Source organism: Megascapheus bottae, chromosome 6 (assembly GCF_031878675.1).
Source record: "Megascapheus bottae isolate mThoBot1 chromosome 6, mThoBot2.hap1, whole genome shotgun sequence".
NCBI classification, from domain to species: Eukaryota; Metazoa; Chordata; class Mammalia; order Rodentia; family Geomyidae; genus Megascapheus; species Megascapheus bottae.
This window is the reverse complement of record NC_143514.1, coordinates 63769806-63790821: the sequence shown is the minus strand read 5'-3', so window position 1 is coordinate 63790821 and position 21016 is coordinate 63769806. Positions and strand designations below refer to the sequence as shown.

Here is a 21016-nt window from a genome sequence, read left to right as displayed (position 1 = left end):
GGCTCTGCACCTCCCAGGGCAGCATGTCTCATTGTCTCTTGGCCTTTCCTCCTCATCTGTGTGGGTATGAAGAGACAGATAGGGGACATTTTCCAGCCCAGCCTCTTGACTGATCCTGCCTTTTACTAGTTCATAAAGATCTCAATTAGGACAAACTAGCCAAAGCACAAGCCCAGAGTCTCCTCATCTGGGCTATGGCTGGACCACTCTCCCAAAGGCCATTACAACTCCTGTAGGCATGGCCTGGGAGTTTTCCTCAGATGCCAGCAGAGAATACCATATTATAGATTCAGCTATGTGCTCAAATACCATCCCTTTAGAACCATCCCCCTGCTCATCCTGCAAAAACCCAGCTGTGTGTACCACTCTGTGATGCTCTGACCTGTGCACTATTCCCATGAAAACGCCACGGGAGGAATGGTTTTGTTTTGTGTCCTAGCATTCAGGCCTAAGACACTAGTCCCCTTCACTAGGTTTTATGGAACATCTACTTGTCTCCTGCTCCACCAAATGTCAGTGGCTGCTGGGTAAGCCCTCTTGTATCAGGAAGAACTACTCACTCTGCTACTGGCCTCCCAGACTTCTCTCTGTACTGCACAAGAGTGCTGGGGCTGTCCTGTATCCACAGTGTAAGTCTGCTCCAGAAGCCTGGGGTTTGGAAGCATCTTAAATATCTCTTGGCAGGGAAGATTTATGAATGCGACCTGCCTTTAGGTATAGCTAATATCTTAAACTCCCAGACCCTGGCTGGTTAGCCATTTGCCATTCAGCTTCCTAAAGAGCTTTACTGGCAAGAGAGGGGGTAAGGCTCCTGGTGAGGGGGCATGGTAGGCCTCCAGGAGAGATATCCCAATGGGGCTTCTTTCCTGGAAAGGGTGAACTTCCCACCTCATTCCTCATCAACTGTGAACAACTATGAACTTCCAGTCTTGAGAGAAGGTAGAGGGGTACAGAATAGCCATCTTACCCTTCCAGAGCTTTCTCTGTCAGCAATTACGATCAAGTTTAAGAGGGGTTCTCCATATTCCCACTTCCATAGCATAGCCCAGGACACCCAAATGTAAAAACATTCCAATGCAGTGTCCATACTTCCAGATATATGATACAAGATGTTTTTCTGCTCCCATCCCTTTCAGACTGCCAACAATTCCCATCACTGTTGAATACCAGCGGGTGGGGGAAATAAGCAAAATCAGTTTCAACAGAAAGTCTCTAGCCCCTTTATATTTTTAATTTCCCAAATCCTGCCTATGGGATTCTTCTAAGAAAGAGAAGGAACTTAGAAACCTGAAAGAAAGTAGAGAAGCTAGACATGGTGGCACACACCTGTAATCCCAGTTCTTAGAAGACTGCCATCTCAGGCCAGTGTGAGCTACATAGCAAGATCCTGGACTACACATAGAGAGATTCGATATATCAAGAGGGGCAAAAAAGAGAATAAGAATGACAGCAGAGAGAGAGAGCAAAAGAAACCGAGAGACAGAGAGACCAAGAGCAAGCAAAAGAGTTGAAGGAGCGCCTCCTAAAACAGAAATCGGTGTTGAGTTCTGCCTCTCAGCCAGCTTGTCTCGGGGGCCCAGCTGTTACCAGGGAGAGGATGCACAGTACCTTGTTCGCAGGTTCTCTGGCTGAGGCGGGCCATCAAATACTGACAGGACATCAAAGTCCTCCTCTAGGGCGAAGGACTGGAACACCAGCTGGACTCTGTGTTGATCCTCGGCGGTGATGGTCCACGTACAATTGGCATAATTGGGGTAGCCATATGGGAATCCGGGGCTCTCCACTGTCCCATTGGGGCCCTGTAGTTGAAATGTGCAGTTCTGGCCTGGAAGACAGAAAAGAAGCAGTTCAGCATGGCTTGGAGGAGTTCTAGAAGCTTCTGGATAAGGGAACAATGTGTTAGAGAATCAGGGACACTTCCCCAAATGATCCCTAGGGGCTTCTCTGTGGTTGGCACCAAAGGAGGAAGAACAAGTGACTCAACATGGCCTTTGACAGGGTGCAGGTTGTGCCAAGACAACTCTAGAAGATGGAACACTGAAGCTCAGAGAGCTCAAACAAAGAAGCAACCACATTCAGGCTGCATCCAGACATGGCACTCAGTGCCAGAGGATCATTGTGCCAGGCATCATTGTGCATGCCTGTCATCTCATCTACGCAGGAAGCAGAAGACCAGTTCAGCCAAGACAGTAGTGAGACTCAAGCTCAGAAACAAGTAGAAATAAAAGGGCAAAAGACTAGGGTCAAGTGGCAGAAAGGGCTCTTGTCTATCCAAAACAAAACCAAAACCAAAACAGACTCTATCATCTCTCCCTGCCACCCAGGGACTTTCTCATTTTGTGCTCCAGATTTTATTATTCAGAAAACAAATCCCCCCTCTCTCTTTCCCTCCCCCCACTCTCTCTCTCCCCACCCCCACCCCCTCCATAACCAGATTTACCAGATTTATAGACAATACAATCTGTCTATACTTTCTGTCTCTGTGCCTTCACTTCCCATCTACTTGCTAACTATGCTGGTTGCCCTGCCTCTGGAGATCTGGTGAGTTCATCCATAGCTACTGTGCGTGTGTGTGTGTGTGTGTGTGTGTGTGTGTGTGTGTGTGTGTGCGTGCGCGCGCGCGCACATGCGCGCACCTGCACGCGTATGCATGTGTGTGTCTGGAGCCACAACTCTACTTCTGGCATTTTAGGTGGTTAATTGGAGATAAGTCTCAAGAACTTTCCTGCTCTGGCTGGGTTCGAATCACGATCCTCTTATCTTAGCATCCTAAGTAGCTAAGATTGCAGGCATGAGCCTCCAACACCCAGTTTTCTTCATGATACTGGCCTTCTGCCACTCTTGATATTACTGCTCCCCAGCCTACACTGTGCATGTCACCTGCAGATCTGGTACTGATGGAGACTTGAGTTGCAGGCAGTGGGAAGGACCAATGAGCCTGCACTTCCACCTGGTGATGCGATGACCCAAGGGCCAGGGTGTCACACTTGGAGCAGCCAGGCCATTTTCCTTCCTCCACATCCTCCCTTCCCACTGCTCTTTCCCCTCAGGCTCTGTGGCAGGACCTTTCTGCCTGTCTCTGTTTAGAGGACCTCACACTGTAGGCTGCCAACATCAGGTCAGGCCAAGGGACACCTCGAGACCCATGCTGACCTTTGGGTTGGACAGCATGGTGATGTCCCCGACCACTCTTATCCTCTTCTGCTGTTTCCTCTCTCAGAAATTGCACTGCCTTGTCTGAGGCAGAAGCTACCATACAGTAACTAATACAACCCATTGGATGTGAAACCTTCCTCTTCTTCATAGCCCCATGGCTAAGGTCAGCCTGTCTCCATCTCACCTCCCCCAACCCACAGCGGACTCTTTCCTGGACTCCTATCATCACTGCCAACTGGCCAGCCTGGCCACCCCCTTTATCACAGTGTGTTTGGAGATTCTCTTTCCAAACCAAAAATAAGATCAGGCCCAGCCATGGCACCATCTGCCTCAACCTTTCAAAGGGCACGTACTTCTCAATAAGGAAAATGAAAACCAAAGTCTTTGAAGATCTCTACATGTCTGGGTCCTTGGTGATCTCCTCCAGCATTCCAGCCTGATTTCCTTATTCCTCGGTATCTGCCATAGACTTACTATATTGCCTGAGGCCTTTGCATGTGTTGTTCCTGCTGTGAGAACACACTTCCCTACCTCCTTGGAAAACTCTATCATTCCAGTCTGCCTCTCTGTGGTAGCACACAGCACAGAACTAATCTTCCAGGCTCCTATGATGGCCTGAGAATTATCTTCTCTCCAGGCTGCAACCTGTGTTAGAACAGGACCCAGGCCAATTCACTTGTCTTTGAATCTGCTTCTGAGATCTGCAGCTGGCAAACGGTCAGTTCATGATCATTTAATGTAACCTCGTGTCTACTTAGATTTTGGCCTCTATTGGGTCTTTTAAAATTGTATTTTTTATCTTTAAAATAGTCATAAAAGAAGTTACACGCAACAAATCAGTTTATGAATGAGATGCATCTCCCGCATCCCTCCCAAGCCAAACCCTCCCCTCAATTTTCTTAATTTCATAGGCTATGCATTAGACAGTATGACTGCCTTTTCCATATCTTCTCTTCATTTGTCTGCCCCTTGCTTCCCCTTAACCTCCTCCCTACATCTTTCAAGTGCCAATTTCCTGATACTACAAAATGAGTATCAGGAAACTAGCCTGTGTTGATTTAGTGCTCACAACAGCTACATGTGGTAGACACAGAACAAAGGCAGAGTGAAATGAAGACACTGGACACAGAGGGGAGATTTAACATAAGCAGTCCACTGTCCTCACCATCACGCTGATAAATTAACTCAACACTAATTTTTTTAAAGCCACTTTAGAGATTAACTGACAAAGGGCACTTAATCTCCAAATGACTTTACTATGAAGAAATCTTTTAATACAAAGTGTCCCATTAAAGGAGAAAAAAAGTTAAGAACTTCTGAATAAATGTTAAAGAGACATTTTAATAAAATTAGCCATGTAACTCTGATTAAAATAAGCATCCAAGGACTAAGGAAAAGACTATTTCCTTTCCATAATAATCTATCTATTCTATTCTTTTATTTATTTTTTAATGTACTGGGCACTCATGGCTCACACTTTTAATCTTGACTACTAGGGAATCTGAAATCTGAGGATTGAGGTTCAAAGCCCACCCAGGCAGAAAAGTGTCAGAGTCTTATCTCCAGTTAGCAACTAAAAAGTCAAAAATAGAGCTGTTTAAGTGGTAGAGCATGAGCATTAAGTAGAAAAAGCTCAGGACAGCACCCAGATCCTAAGTTCAAGCCCCAGTGCGAACACACACACACACACACACACACACACACACACACACACACACACACACACCCTCTGTAGTACTGAAGGTTGAACCTAGAACCTTGAGAATGCTGGGCTACCACTAAGCTACATCTCCAGGAAAGCATCCACTTTGAAACAAACCATCACACATGGTTCTTTCCGTGAAACATCAGACTAAGATCAAGAATAAGACAAAGATGGGGCTGGGAGTTTGGCCTAGTGGTAGAGTGCTTGCCTAGCATGCACGAAGACCCGGGTTTGATTCCTTGGTACCACATACTTAGAAAAAGCCAGAAGTTGTGCTGAGGCTCAAGTGGTAGAGCTCTAGCCTTGAGAAAAATCCAAGGACAGTCCTCAGGCCCTGAGCTTAAGCCCAGGACTGGCAAAAAAAAAAAAGAATAAGACAAAGATGCCATCAAATGTGCCCACTCCACCTGGGATTCCATGAGTCTTGATTGTAAGAGATAATTTATGAGGTACAAGAAATGAGAAAAGAAGCAGAAAAAATATGGCTCACAGATTATACATTAATTCATCCATAGAGCTCACAGGAGGATCCATTATAAATCTATCAGAACAAGAGATTTCAGTTTAAAAAAAACAAACATATACAAAAATCAGTAACATTGGGGCTGGGAGTTTGGCCTAGTGGTTAAAGTGCTTGCCTAGCATGCACGAAGACCCGGGTTCGATTCCTTGGTACCTCATACATAGACAAAAGCCAGAAATGGTGCTGAGGCTCAAGTGGTAGAGCTCTAGCCTTGAGAAAGTCCAAGGACAGGGCTCAGGCCCTGAGCTCAAGCCCAGGACTGGCACACACACAAAAAAAAAACAGTAACATTGCTACATGCCCACAACTGATAAAAGGTGGGGAATAAGTTCTTGCTTATAGTTAATGCAAATGCATAGAATATATAGAAATAAACTTGATATGAAGTGTGTAGTCGGGCTCTGGAAGTAACTAAATAATAGAGCACTTGCCTAGCACACACAAGGTCCTGGGGCCCATCTCTAGCACCAAAAAGAAAGTAGACAGGGAGAGGGAGGGAAAGAAAGTCATTTTCAGACCCTGTAAGAAAATAACTTTTACCAAGAGATGCTTTTTAAAATCTGAATAATTGGAGAAATGCAATGTAATCTTGAGTAGAAAGGCCTAAATGACTGGAAGGTTAATTTATAATATTAACCTCTTGGAAAGTTGTTGAAAAGTTAATTTCTAAGCTTATGCAATTCTAAATCAGAAACTCAATGACCTGTTTTAAATTTGGTAAGATGATGTTGGAAAAATAGGTTATCATGGACAATACACTTTTTTAAGGTAATAAATTTAGTATTCACATCCTAACAGATGCCAAATTATTAATAGGAAATGAAAATGGTGAAGATATTAGCCACAGAGTGGACATGGAACCTGAAACCATACCACTAATATACAGAAAACATGTACATGGTATTTTTTTAATCAATGAGAAAAATAAAAGATTTTTACAGACCTATTGAATTAACTGTTTAGGGAAATGTATATTCCAAAATATATTTCAGATGAGATATGAAGGTAGATGGGTTTCTTTTTTTTTTTTTGCCACTGCTAAGGCTGGACCATTTAAGCTACAGTGCCAGCTTTTTTGAGTAGTCTAATGGATGTAAGAGTCTCACAGACTTTCCTGCCATGGCTGGCTTCAAATTGCAATCCTCATATCTCAGCCTCCTAAATAGCTAGGATTATAGGCTGAGCCACCAGCACCTATCTGCTAGATGTTTCTTAAAAGTTGTAAAAAATAATTAGAAGACAATACAGGTGAAGAATTATTAGACTGTGGTTTTCTGATATTCTTTGGTTGGTTGTGGGATTGAACTCAGGGCCTAGGTGCTGCCCTTGAGCTTTTTATGCTCGGAGCTAGCCACTCTACCACTTTGAGCCACTTGCAGTTTTCCGGTGGTTAATTGGAGATAAAAGTCTCATAGACTCTTTCCTGCCCAGACTAGCTTTGAAGCACAGTCTTCAAATCTCAGCTTCCTCAATGGTTAGAATTACAGTCATGAGCCACTGGCAACTGGCTCTGATTTTCATTTTTGTGTGGAAGACACTGTAAGATTGATGGTTTTATACAAAAGCTATGTGTGTCAAACACAAGATGCCAAATCAAAAGAAATATATAAACATTAGGCAGAAATGTGACATCTTGAATGTAGAAAGAACTGTTTCTAGCAATAAGAAGCGGTACAGAGCCTATAGCAGTAAACTTGAACAGGGAGAGCCTGAACAAATGAGTTTGTAAGTGACCAGAAACTAGAAAACCAATCCACCACAATAATGATAAATCAAAATTTCTATTTCTACAACTTTCCTGAGGTTCAGGTAGAGTTTCCTGAACTCCCAGCACAGACACTGGATCTACTGGGCTCCTTGCTTAAGAAGATGTCATTATATCCTGTCATTCATTCACTCACTCATTCATTCATCTGTTCATTTCTCTAGGCCAGACTCTAAGGAAAGCCAGAAGCCTGGACAATAGGCTAGATGACCTACCTGTGGGCAGCCCCATGCTAAGGGGATCCACAATGATTTTACACTATGAACCCCATAGAAACTGCCACTTCAGGGCCATATTCCTTCATGCTGTGGACAATGGTTGACAGGGCCTGTGGATAGCCACTGTATCTCAGACATGCCCTGGGCCTGGGGATTCAGATTTGGAATCTTGTCATGAACAGGCAAAGGAGCTCAACATACAACTCCTGGGAAGACTTTCCAGGTAATAGAACAGGAAAGGGACCAAATAGAAAAGACCCCCGGGGGAAGTTCATACAGAAGGTAGGTGAGGAGCTCAACATACAACTCCTGGGAAGACTTTCCAGGTAATAGAACAGGAAAGGGACCAAATAGAAAAGACCCCCGGGGGAAGTTCATACAGAAGGTAGGTGAACGATGAGAGACAAGATGAGGATCTTGGTCCCTTTGGAAGAAGTAGCCTGGAGGATAAGCACTCTATCCTGGCCCAATACATCCCCAGTAGCCACAATTCAGTAAGTGTTTTCTGAGCAGATGGATACATCAATTTTAGCAAAGACAGGCAGGAGGATAGTAAAGTGGACAGGGGACAGATTGTAATGGGAAGAGGTAGAATTGAGTTGTGAGAAGATGCAAGGCTATTTGTATCTTTAAAAGAAAACATCACATATGTTTTGTTCATTGTAGAAAATTTGGAAAATACAGGCAGGAGTTTCAAAGAAGAAACTGACTATAATCTTTTCCTTCCAGAGGTTGCTACTATTAATATCTTCTCTTTCTGTGTTTCTATACATATTTCACAATGTTCAGAAAACACTGATAGGGGGTGTTCTTTTGACGGTAAATTATCTAAAAGGCAGAATACACTGGCCTACACATAGATGCTCACGCATGCGATGCACGTACAAAGATAAGTGTATTTTTATCTTCTTTCTGACACTCAATACAAAGTTATTGAAGTGAAAGTCTAGGCTTATAATCCCCTCCTCTACCTTCTCGCCTCTCATGCAATCATATGGACACAATCTGGGAGACTTTTTCATTATTTTGTTTTAAAAATGAGATTGCAGTTTAGCTTATTTCTCTGCAGCTTGTTTTCCTATTCAACAATGCATTGGAGATGATACCTTCTGGGTCAGTGGATGGTGATCAAACTTCCTTTTTCTATAAATGCATAGTATTTCCTGGCATGAATGTATCTCAATTTATTCTACCACTCCTCTGTGGACGGCTATTCAGGTCATTTCTTGGTTTTCTTTTTGCAACAATTCAGTAAACATTATAACATGAGTTTTCCCTCAAGATAGTGAATCTGTTCATAGGCAGTCTTTTGGAAGAATGTGTGACATCCCAATGTATAGTTATATTGGAATTTATTCAACCATTCTCCTATTGTCAAACAGTTAAATTGTTTCTAGGTTCTTTCTTATTTTTTTTATTACTCTGCTATAAATAAGATCTGAATCCATAGCAAGGACTGGTGACAGGATGCTGGCTGGTACAGAGGTAAACACATTTCTGTGGCCAGACATTGGAACGGGTGTTCACTTATGCCGTAGCTGTGCTCCACTTTACTTCCTGAAGGCTAATGCTGTATTAGACTGGATTGACCTCTGTGATAGGCCTTTGTTGGTGATGGTTAGGGTAGGTTAAGAAATCTCCCTGTAGTCAATGATAATAGTATGTATGGTGGGAGTTACAACCCAGTACAGCTCCTCCAGACTGCAATACTAACAGAGAGGCACTAGGGCTGAAATGTCCAGGGATACTTCCATGTATATGAAAAAAAAGCACTTCTTTCACGAAAATGGTTGCCTGTCTCTCATTTCTAGTCATTGATGATCTGCCTCATACATGCAAATGCTTCTACTGACTTCTGTCAGAGGGACAGCTGGCATTTCTTTCCCATTACCTAGAAGAGTCTGCTTTGTCTTTGGCCTCTTGTCAATGGAGCTGCCAAGCAAGACCAAGGCCAAGACTCAAGAACAATCCCAGAAAATGGCACTCTTTGAGGTTGTTTTTTGTTTGTTTCTTGGATGATTTCCTTAGGGCAGATTTTCCAAAGTGCGGGCTACCAAACCAAATGGTATGACCACTTCTGAGACTGGTTCTAAATCACCAAAATACTTGCTTAAAAAAATGCACCAATTCCACTCTTAACAGTCATGTCTGGAACATCTACCTCAACCCAATTACCAGAATTTTGAATTATGTTAGTGAGAAACCCTTTTTCTGCCTAATAGCTGCAAAATAACTGCTATCAGATTTCAGCTGGCATTTCTTTAGGACTCAGATTCCACATCTTTCAACTTTTCTCAATAATTTTTAATTCTTCCTTTTGGGAACTAGCTATCTGATGAGATCTCTGCTCATTTTTCATGGTGGTATTTTTGTCCTGGTGATTTACATAGTCGTATATTATGCATGCAATATGCAAATTCTCCTGTACATCCTTGCGCTACATGTATGTTTGGTGGTTGCTTGAGACTTTTCATTTTATTAAGTTTGATGTGCAGAAGTCTTTAAATTTTGTGTATTCAAATCTCCTATCAGATCTTACTGGCTTATTGTCTGTCTGTATGTCTATAGAACCAGGTGATTTTTTTTAACTTATTATTGTTGTTTCTGATATTGTTTTCTGCTTGGTTGTGTGCTGTTTTAGTTTTGTTTAGATTCCACCTGTAGATCAAAATGTTTGGCTTTCACAGGCAGCCACATTTATCTCTCTTTTCCTGGGTACTATTTTCCCTTTATTTACATTCGGAAAATCTCTTCAACCAAGGATCGCTTGACATCTCGTCACAAATGAGAAGCCAGATTCTTTCCCATGACCCCAGACCCCTAAGTGCATGGAACACCACTATGTCTTGTCTATCTCCTCTCTTAACTCCAACCCTCATCCCTGAGATCCTGCTGCTCTGCATCCTGTTCTGTAAGCCCATCATTCACCCACCTTGGCAGCCCAGCCCTTGCTGGTCCTTCAACCCAGAAAATTCTCACTCCCTCACTTCTTTTAGGGGTTGAGGTAGTATCACATCTCTCTACATCACCTTAGGTGAAACCCGGCCTACGAACCTCTATAAAATCAGGAGTGCCATTCATTCTCTACCTTCCCTGCAGCCTTCTCCTAGCCCTGCACAGACACGCACAGTAGAAGGTGGAATAAATGCATGCATATTTCATGTCCACCAGCACACTGTGTAGCATTACTCCTTCACCAAGCTTTTCTTGCACTAAAGACTCATTGCCTCCTCCAGCAAATCCTCTCCAATTTTCAAGACAAGCTCAAGTATCCTCCCATCACTAGCTCATCATTGCCTGTGAATATCAACAATGGCAACATTATATAAGGAAGACCCCTGAAGATTTTATCTAGATTTTTCTTCTCTCTAGTACCTAGCACAATTCTTGCCCTAAGGAAACATCTGGTACTTTTTTATTTTTTAATGAACAGCACAGTAAAACAAACTAATCTCATTGTAACATTCAGAAAACACCCATCACCTTCACTTGTCTGTAGGTTTATGCCTTGTCTAAGAAATGACTTCAGAAGCAAAATGTCTTAGAAGTGAACACCTTGGGTTCAAATTTCAAGTTTGCCACTTATTATTTGCCAGCTATTTCAATTCTTTTGTGTTGTTGTTGGTGGTGGTGGTGATATGGGGGATTTAAACCCAAGACCTCATGTGTGTCCGATGATTTTTCTACCATTTGTGTCCCACTCTCTGCCCTGTGTATTTAAACATTTTAACCCTCAGTTTCAATGTCTTTCAATGAACATTCACTTCTAGGATGTCTGTATGGATTAGTGCGTTAGTGTCTGCTAACTGCTCTGTATACTATACTTGATATGTTATAAATGATCAATACATTCCAGCTCCTCTTTCAGGGAAGATTTATGCCATTCCTTATAGAGGTTTTCATCTCATCTTTGTTAAAGTTATTATTTCCAGACACTTTATGCGCTTTTTGTTGCTCTGGTGCATTTTTCCTGTTACTTTTTCAGAACTGGTTATTACTGATGTACACAATACCCCATTGATTTTTATATATTCATCTCACATCCAACCAGGTTTCTGAACTCTTATTAATTCTGAAGATTTCTCAAGTTGATTCCCTTGAGCCCTTTAGGTACACAGTCATGTTGTCTACAAATAATGATCATTTGCGAGAAGATAACTCTTTTTGAGAAATTTGGCAGGAAAATTCAATTCAATTCTGCAAATATTTATTGACTGATAAGGTCAATTTGGGACAAATTTAGTTGGAGATGCCAGTGGGATGTCCAGACAAAGATGGCCAGAAGGCAATTAGGCTGTTGACTGGTATTTGAGAGCACTGGTATTTGGAGAGATGGATTTGTCAAAACCATGCAATTAATGAGACTTCCTGAAGAAGAAATACAGAGGAGAGTAACACATGCTAGAGGTGTCTCACCTGCCACGGGCCATCACTGGCTAGTTACAGACTATACAAGCCTCCTGGAAGCACATCTGTCCACAGATGGGAAAGGCAGACTCATGAAGTACCATTGACGTCTGTAATGGCCCCTACAAGAGGACCAAGAACTTTGTTGTGAGGGATGCTGGCCCTGAGCTTCAGCTTAATGCCCCCCTCTATACCTCAGGGGCTTCAGCATCTCCCATATGATCACGCTTTATAGCTCGGCTCTTTACCTGAAATGTCCTTCCCTGTCCTTTCCCTGGAGAGTCTAACTTATGGGCTCCAAATTCTTAGTTTACACAGCACTTCACCTATGTGTCTCCCTGTGCCCAGACATTCACAGTATGCTATCCTTTCCTCCCCTTCACTTCTCTCCCCACTTCCATCTCCCCATGGCAGGTGCCGTGCACCAAATTTCAGGCATCTGTCTTCTCAACTGATGCCTTTCAAGGAAACAAAGGCAATGTGCTCCTCTTGCTTAGTCCTTCAGTAGCTCCTCTAGATAAAGCTGCATATTCTAAATATGGTGCATGAGTCTCCAGTAGCCAAACCCTCTTCTTCCCCTGGGCTGCTTTTCCTGCTGCCTTCCATTAAAGGAAGTTCCAGCCCACATGTAACTCTGTAGGGCCTGCTGATGCCGTGTTGTTGCTCACTCTGAGACCTCAAGCCTTTTTCCTCAGAATGGCGTAGCCTTTCCCTGATTCCCACCAACTCCACTCAAACTCTTAAGTCACTGCTTGCATTTCACTGCCCCAAGGAGGACATCCTGACCTCCCCTGACACCATTACCCTAAATCCCCCTTGGTACAAAGTGAAATTCCCTTCTCCAATGTGCATCCTATGATGTGTTCTCAGAGTCAGGGGTCTCTGCTATGCAACACAAGGCACATGTTGTGGCATTGTATGTTGTCTACCTTCTCTTGAATGTGGATCTCAAGGGGGCAGATATCACATTCTGCCCCATTCAGCCAACTCCTGGGGAGTACACTACTATTTAACATTGTCTCAACTTCCCCACCCTGATCACAACCTCCAGTTCTCCACCTTACCAACTCCTCAATGTGTTCAGTTTAAATATCTGCCCTAAGAAATGGAAAGACGTGGAAAATATTATAGTAAGCGAAGTAAACCAGACCCAAAGAAACATCGGTTGCATAGTAGTTTCCCTCATTTGTAGCAAGTAGAATGTGCCTATAAATCTGTAAGTGAACACAATGGATGGCTAAAAAAATTATATTTGGGGCCAGGAGTGTGGCCTAGTGGTGGTAGAGTGCTTGCCTAGCATGCACGAAACCCTAGGTTCAATTCCTTGGTACCACATACATAGAAAAAAGCCAGAAATGGTGCTGTGGCTCAAGTGGTAGAATGCTAGCCTTGAGAAAGCCCAAGGACAGTGTCCAGGCCCTGAGTTCAAGCTCCAATACTGACAAAAATAAATTATGGTTGAACATGATAAATTAAACAGGACTCTAAACATTCACACAGTAAGACCCAAGGAGGATAATCTTAGCAGAGGATCACTAAGGCTCAGCAGCGATGTGCACAGGATCCTATGCAGTGACGCTTATCGAAATGAACGCCAAGAAAGGGAAACAAGAGAGTTGTCTTATTTTACTTTTTGTGGGTTTTCCCACTTTTGTTGCTGTTTTTGATTTCTCTACTTCTTGTCTTGTATGTGAGTTTCTCTTTTGAGGAAGGGAATGGAGACACACAGAAATGGTGGGACAAAGGCCAAACTAATTCATCAGTATACTCACTAGACAGTGTGTAGGAAATGAACTATACAGCTTGTGAGGGAGGGGCATTGGGAAGAAAAAAACTGGGAGACAATGAGGGAAGAGGTGACATATACACTCATTACCTGACCTATGTAACTGTAACCCCTCTATATATCACCTTTACAAAAATAAATACATAACTAAATATCTGCCTTAAGCAACTACCCCTCGAATACTTCCCCTCAACTCCCACCACAGGACATGTGGATACAACTTGCCAACAATCCTACCCATGTGGACTGCGCAAATATGCCACAAGCATTGCTCTAAGGGACAGCATGATCTCCTGCAACATGCACTTGCCCCCCAGGTAGTCCACCTAGTGAGAAGCCTGCTAGGATAACTTATCTGGACCCAGTGTAGGTCTCCACCCTTAGATGCAGCTCCTGCACGTCGTTCTCTGCCCGCTGGTGGAATCTGTCAATTGCCCTCTCACTTTTTTTACTCATGTCAGGGAATTTACAGGCCAAAGTTTCTTCATCTCTGTTATACATAGCTCCTTTGGCAGCCTGGTGATTCCAGGCAAATAATGTCATTAACTGTATAGAACAAAATATATAGAATTGTAAAGGAAACCAATTATAATGAAATACTGTTTTCAAAATATTTTGAATATTCATCATACAGAGTAATATCAATTTTCCTCCATCCATGTACCATTACCAAGATCTACCAACAAGTCATCTGAATAGCAGAGTTGGAAACATAAATGTTATGTAGAGATGGTTACAACAACGATAATAGCCTATGTAAATCTGTGATCTTCTCAGCAACAAATGCACAGGTACTGCTAATATTCATGTGCGTTGTGGTCTAAATGCATGATTGACGGAAATGCTAAGTTTCAAATAAAGGTGTGGTTTTCCCCATCCATATTAAGCAGTCCCTTGAGTCCAATGAAAATCCTAATGACCCAAGCTAAATACAATCTATCATTCAGCAAGTCTGAGGGAAGAGATGTGGCGTTCAAGGCTTTATGTGCATATGAGGGATAGAAATGCTAGACAGTAAGAGATTGGGAACACAGGAAGAGGTGGATTAGGTAGAATATGGCTGTGTCCACAAGAGGTTCACAATGGAGGGGCTGTGTGTGGTAGCATGGGTGTGTTAACCCCAGATAATTAAGAGGCATAGGGAAGATTATGGTCCAAGGTTAGCCCTATGGCAGAAAAAAGTGAGACTCTATCTGAAAAATAACTGGAGGAAAACAGTTACAAGCATAGCCCAAGTAATAAAGCACTTGCCCAACAAAAGCCCTGAGTTCAAATCCAAGTATTACCAAAAATAAAAAGATGACAGTGAAGTATCTAAGATAGCCAGTCCTAGACCATCTTTCTATCTTCAGATAAATGTTTTAAGCAGACAACATTGAGAAATGATCTTAGAGGAACCGAACATAAACTAACCAACCTAGAAACATGGATGTGTTGATGGCGGTCTGAAAAAGAAAACACCAACATCTCTCCAGGTACTTTACTGGCATCATCCCTTTGAAATTTGTAAGCTTGGATAGGATATGTTTCCATACCCCATCCCTGTGCAGGTAAAGACACCAGAGTTTGAAGTCTAACAACACATTCAAGGTTAACCAAATAGCAGTAGAAAAGCCAGGATCCAAACCCACTTTTCTCTGAAAGCAAATCTCAGCTTTCCCAACCCCACTACCTCTCCCTTTGCCTTGAAGCAAGGACTTCATGCTCCATCTAAGGATGCACTCTAAAAGCCCTTAGTCCTGAGTCCATACTGCACCTATGTCACAGCTTTGGATTTGCTGAAAAGAGCTTAGCACAGTTACTGTGCCTCAGGGACACCGAAACTAAACAGACTCTCCTTCTTCACAAGCTGGGGATGCAGAAGACAAAGGCAGAAAACAATGCATGGCAAGATAGCAAGCCTGTCCCTGTACCATAGCCAATTGCTCTGTGGAAATAAGCCCATGCTGCTCTGCTTCCTAATTCTTCCTCCAGGCTCTCAGATTCTCTTGGACATGCTTAACACGGAAACCACCACTGTGGACCAAATATGATTTTCTCTGCCCGGCAATACTGATGCAGCTCATTTTTCATCATCTCAAGTCAACCAACAGCCAGGGGTGGGTCACTGTGTTCATAGGGAGTCCCAGATCAGCACAGGCATCCCTGCTTTGCTGATGGCATACTCTGTCAAGTTCTGCTATGTTGCTACACTGGAATCAAGAGAAGGGGTCCAGGTATAAAAGAAGACATTGTCTCTGCCAAGCTGGCTGGGCCTACTCAAAGCTAGATTTTTCAGAATGAAAACAGGGAAATATGACTGAAGTTGCCCTAGATGAGATGTCTGAGATGTGACTTTGTTTCCTGGAGCAGTGGCTGAGCAGGGGGGTCATGATATTTGAAAGTTCAAGGCTTAGAAAATGTTTGGCTCATTTAGTTATTCACTTAAAAAAATAGTATTGGTTAGCTGGGTGCTGGCAGCTCATGCCTATAATCCTGGATGCTCAGGATGTTAAGCTCTGAGGATTGCATTTTGCAGCCAGCCCAGACAGGATAGTCCATGAAACTCTTATCTCCAATTTACCACCAAAATGGATCTTTGAATACTGGTCACCCACCGAGTCCTAGGCATGAACTTCCCTCATAGACTTACAAACTAATGTCAGATAACTAATCTTTTCTCTGCACCAAATGCTGTTGTCTTATGTACTGTGCATAAAATGAATTCACTTCACTCTCATAATTGTATTAGACATGTACTGTTAGAAAAGTGAGATGAATGACAGGAGGGAAGGAGGGAGGAAAAGAGAGAGAGAAGGAAGGGAAGAAAGGAAGGAGAAATGAATGGATGGAGGTAGAGGGAAGGAAGGATCAACGGATAAGGGAAGGAGGGAGGGATGAATGGATGGAGAGATGGAAGGATTAAGGAATGGAAGAAGAATGAATAGAGAGAGATGGGTGGGAGGGAGTGTAAATCGAGGTAGGGAAGAAGGGAAGGAAAAATGGAGAGAGGGAGGACTAGATGGAAGGAACAAGGGAGGAAGGGAGGAAGGGATGAGAGGGGGAATGGATAACTAATTCTGTGCAGCATAGGAAGCCGAGGCTCTTTCTAGAGCACGCTCATAGAACAACTTGCTTAGGGATCTCTTTCCTCAAGTGTCAGCCATCTCAGCTTGAACTCCCACACTTTGTTCCTATGGCCTACTTAGGTCTGGGGCCCAAGCTCACCAATGACAGGATGCGGTGTAGCATGCAAAGGGAAAGCATATGGGGCAGCTGTGACCATTGGATTTCCTAGAGGCAAAAATGAAACAAGCCAAATAATGACTTGGCAAATAGACACAAATTCTCCGAAGCATGTGAAAACGCACTTGATTTACTACTAAATCCCAGCACAGGGGGTGGCATTTCAAGGATGCTCAGTTTATGTTTGTTGAATAAATAGGTTAATATGCTATGTGCAGATGTCACCTGAAACTTATTTATTTTGGCTTTCTCATTTATTTCTTTATATCCACTAAAACTGCATATATGCTGCTTTGTGTGGTACATACATTTACAGAGGAAGTGGCCTCATGCCGGAGGGAATAAACCTTTTCAAGGTCTTTGCCCTCATGTAATACACATCTGAAAGTTAACTTTAAAATGGTAAAAACCCTAACACAGTGGCAAGTTCTTTGCTAGGTTTTGTGCTCTTCAGCTACCGAAAGTCCTGACTTTCCATCTATAAAATGGAGCTCTCAAAGCCACCGTCTCAGAGCTGATTTGGTAGCTAGCTGGTTCTTGTGACTGGTGAAAGCCTGCCTAAACCTGAGGTCCTGTCCATGGTCCTGAAACACTAAAGGCCTGAAGGGAGTTACCTCTCTGAGCTGCTAGAGATGTCTCCCGGGATGTGTGCCCAAAGAGAGAAATGAGAATAGCCTCAATGACATGAAGAAGGGTAGAGGAAGAGGAGGAGGAGGGGAGAGAGGAGAGAAGTGAGAGGAGAATAGGAAGGGAGAGTAAAAGCAAAGAGAAGGGAGGGGAGAGGAGGAGGGAGAAAAAAGGGAGAGAAGAGAAAGACTGTTGAGTAAAGAGTAGGGAGCATTGAGGTTCCATGTATGATCCTGAGTCTCTATGATGCTGTCCTCCAACCTTGAGCCAGATGGAACCAACAGAGATAGTCTGCCCCAGGAAGCCTGTGGGATAGGAGTGAAAGAAGATGGTGGTCCCTCAGAGGTACATTCACAATATATCTGGCCTTAACCCTCAGAAGCCAATGACAGAAAGGAGAACAGAAGGCAGCTAGCTCTCTGGGGCTGAGGGATCTAACACGTGATGGCCAGAGTCAAGGAGGATATGACATGTGGTCACCAGCAGCTAGACACAGCCTCTTCCTCCTCCATGATGGTCCAGCACCATTCTTCTAGCAGCTTCAGACTGAACATCTGCTAGGAATCCCAAAGGCCTACTCAGACGGCATTCACAGCATCCAAGGGTGCCAGCTCAGCCTAGATATTCCTTTAAATGAAAGCATTCAAAGGTCATCTGAAATTTCACTCTGTTTTTCTCAGACTTCAGCAGATGTGTTGCCCTTTTTTTTTTCACAAGCCAAGGGAAGAGCTTTGTGTCTCAATGCCCCTAACTGCTCATTTGAATTTCATATGAGCTCTGTCCTGATCTGAAAATTGCCCCTATCAAAAGGGAGAGCTCAAGCTAATTAGCGACTGGGTCAGTCCTGCCCTGACTCAGCTCAGACCAGTATAGGCGCCAACAAAGATTCATCACCCAGTGTGGACATCTGCTGTGGTTCTGCCACATGCCAGCCACAGAAAGGACACAGACTCGGCCCCCGCCTTCCTCATTGCTCCCCACAGCCACTTGTGCCTCCTGCGTCTGCCACAACAGATTGGTAGTACTCTCTCTCTCTCTCTCTAAAGCCTTTGTGTGTGCTTTCTCTTCTTCCCACAAGTTATTTCTCCCACACATGGAATATTCTTCTTCCTTTCGATCCTTGCTCAGCATCGCTTTCTATAAGGTCAACCTGACTGCCCTCCATAAAATATCCAACCGACCCCAACCCATCCCTGGAACCTCTAATGCCCTCTTCCCACTCTAGTTTTTTCTTTATTCAATATCCTATATCACCCTATGGTTCCCTGGGTGATTTACTTACATATTGTGTTTGTTTCCTCCTGCTATCTATCCTCGCCATCGCCCATCCAAACATCACCCTTTACAAGATCAATGTCTTCATTACATCCACAGATGCATCCCTAACACCTAGCACAGTGCCTAGTACGTGGAGGCGTTCAGTAAGCAACTGTGGGATGGATAAACAAATCTGGTGCATAACCCACCATCCAGTGTACAGACAAAAAGCACAATGCATAGGAAGCCAACTTCCAAAAAACACAGGAAGCCAAACCACTTTGTGTGGCTTTCTCTGAAAGCAGTTTAGGATGGAAAAGCCCCAGCACATAGTGGAATTAGAACCAAGAAGGGAGGAAACCTGGATACCCCTGGCCATGGCTCCCACAGCCATCTGTCATCCACTGGCCCCTGATATACCACAGCACTGCCTGCCTCTCTACCACACCATCTCTGAGGCCCAGCAGAGGACACACATGCCAGTAAGCAGGAAGTAATGAAATCTCAGCCATCATTTCTCAAGCCTGACTGTGTGCCCCACATAAGGCTGAATCCTGTAACTTGCATCATTTCTTCTAAACATTGTGCTGTCACAAAGAAGAAAGTATTAAGGGTTAACTCTATTTAACCAATGAAGTTTAAGATAACACCCCAAATTTATACATATACTGACAGTTGACAAAGCTAAAGTTCAAATACAGGTCTGTCTAAATCTTCAGATTGAGTTTTCTGAGTTTTTTTTGGGGGGGGGGAATTCTGCTTGGTTTTGCCAATCTTGAGACTTGAACTCTGGGCCTGGGTGTTGTCCTTGAGCTCTTTTTGTTCAAGGCTAGCACTCTAACACTTGAGCCACAGTTCCACTTCTGGCTTTTCCTGTGATTATTTAGAAATAACAGTCTCATAGACCTTCCTGCATAGGCTGGCTTCAAATGGTAATCCTCAGAACTCAGCCTCTGGAGTAGCTAGGACTACAAATGTGAGCCACTGGTGCCTGGCTTTGATTGAGACCTTAACATACATGCTCTACCACTGCACTGAGGTGACAGAGAAGGAAAGGAAAAGGAAGAAAAGAAAAGAATAAAAGGGAAGAGGGAGAAAAAGAGAAGAGAAGTAGGAGGAAATGGGAGAGAGAAGGGAAGGGAGGAAAGGACAAAGGAAAGAAAGAAGGGAAGAAGGAAGGGAGAGAGAAAAGGGAGAAAGGAAGGAGGGAGCAAGCAAGGGAAGAAGAAAGGGAGGAAGGAATGACAAGGCTACCCAAATGTTACATGTATTAAAAAGAACTAAAAGTGTTTCCTTAGCTGGACACAACTGCATTACAACCCTGTCCTCCTCTTTCTATATCCAGAAGAACAGACGAAGATGTTATAACTCAGAATAGAAGAGATTTTCTTTTCAAGTTAGATTCTCTTTCTCTTTCTCATCCCCCCGTCTCTCTCTCTCCTTACACACACACACACACACACACACACACACACACACACACACACACACACACACCCCATGGCTCAATTAAAGGAACTTAATTCTCCAGAAACTAACCTTAAAGTAACTCTAAGAGATCTATGAATTATCAAAGAATGCAAAATAATCATCTGAAAGGGGCTCACATTCTACAAAAGCACATAGAGAAGGAATGACATACAATCAGGAAGACGATGCATGAACAAAATGAGAAGATCAATGAAAAGGCAGAAACCATAAAAAGCAACCCACAGAAATTCTGGAGCTGAAAAGTATGGAAACTACATTTAAAAATTCATTAGAGGGATTCAGCATCAGACTGGATCAAAGAGAAGAATCTATGAACTCAGAGACATCTGTGAAATTATCAAGTCAGAGAAAACACATAGAAAATGGACTAAAGAGTCAATAAAGCCTAAGGGACTTTAAGAAAACCATTGAACAGGCAAACATACATCATAGAAATCCATAAACAGGTAGACAGACAGATATAGATATAGATACAGATATATGAACAAAGATCTTAGCTGAAAAAATAATGGAGGAAAATTTCCCAAATCTAAAGAAGGAAATATATCCAAAGGATCTTTTAAGACAAAGTAAAAGTGATTTGTCATATAGTTGGAAGCATCCGTAATATTTGCAGTAGATTTCCCAGCAGAAACAGTATAGACCTGAGAGAGATAAATGATAAGGTTCAAAATACAGAAGGGGAAAATTTTTTTAAGGAAAAGTATTTTAGCTGGTAAAACTGTCCTTCAAAAATGAAGATAAACCAATACTAAAGCAGGGAGAGCTGCCCCAAGAACTGCCAAAGAGATTCCTTCAAGTTGAAAGAACACACTCACCAAAAACACGACTCATACAAAAAGTACAGAGCTCTCTG

At 43.0% G+C, this 21016-nt stretch overlaps 1 protein-coding gene across 1 annotated transcript in view; it reads right to left on the bottom strand.

The window, feature by feature from the left end:
- Window positions 1–21016, bottom strand: part of Csmd2 (CUB and Sushi multiple domains 2) — a 501465-nt gene that overhangs the window by 442215 nt on the left and 38234 nt on the right. Inside the window, exon 2 of the mRNA XM_090335284.1 lies at window positions 1609–1825. Within this exon, the coding sequence (XP_090191410.1) occupies window positions 1609–1825 (217 nt within the window). The remainder of the gene's footprint in view (window positions 1–1608; window positions 1826–21016) is intronic.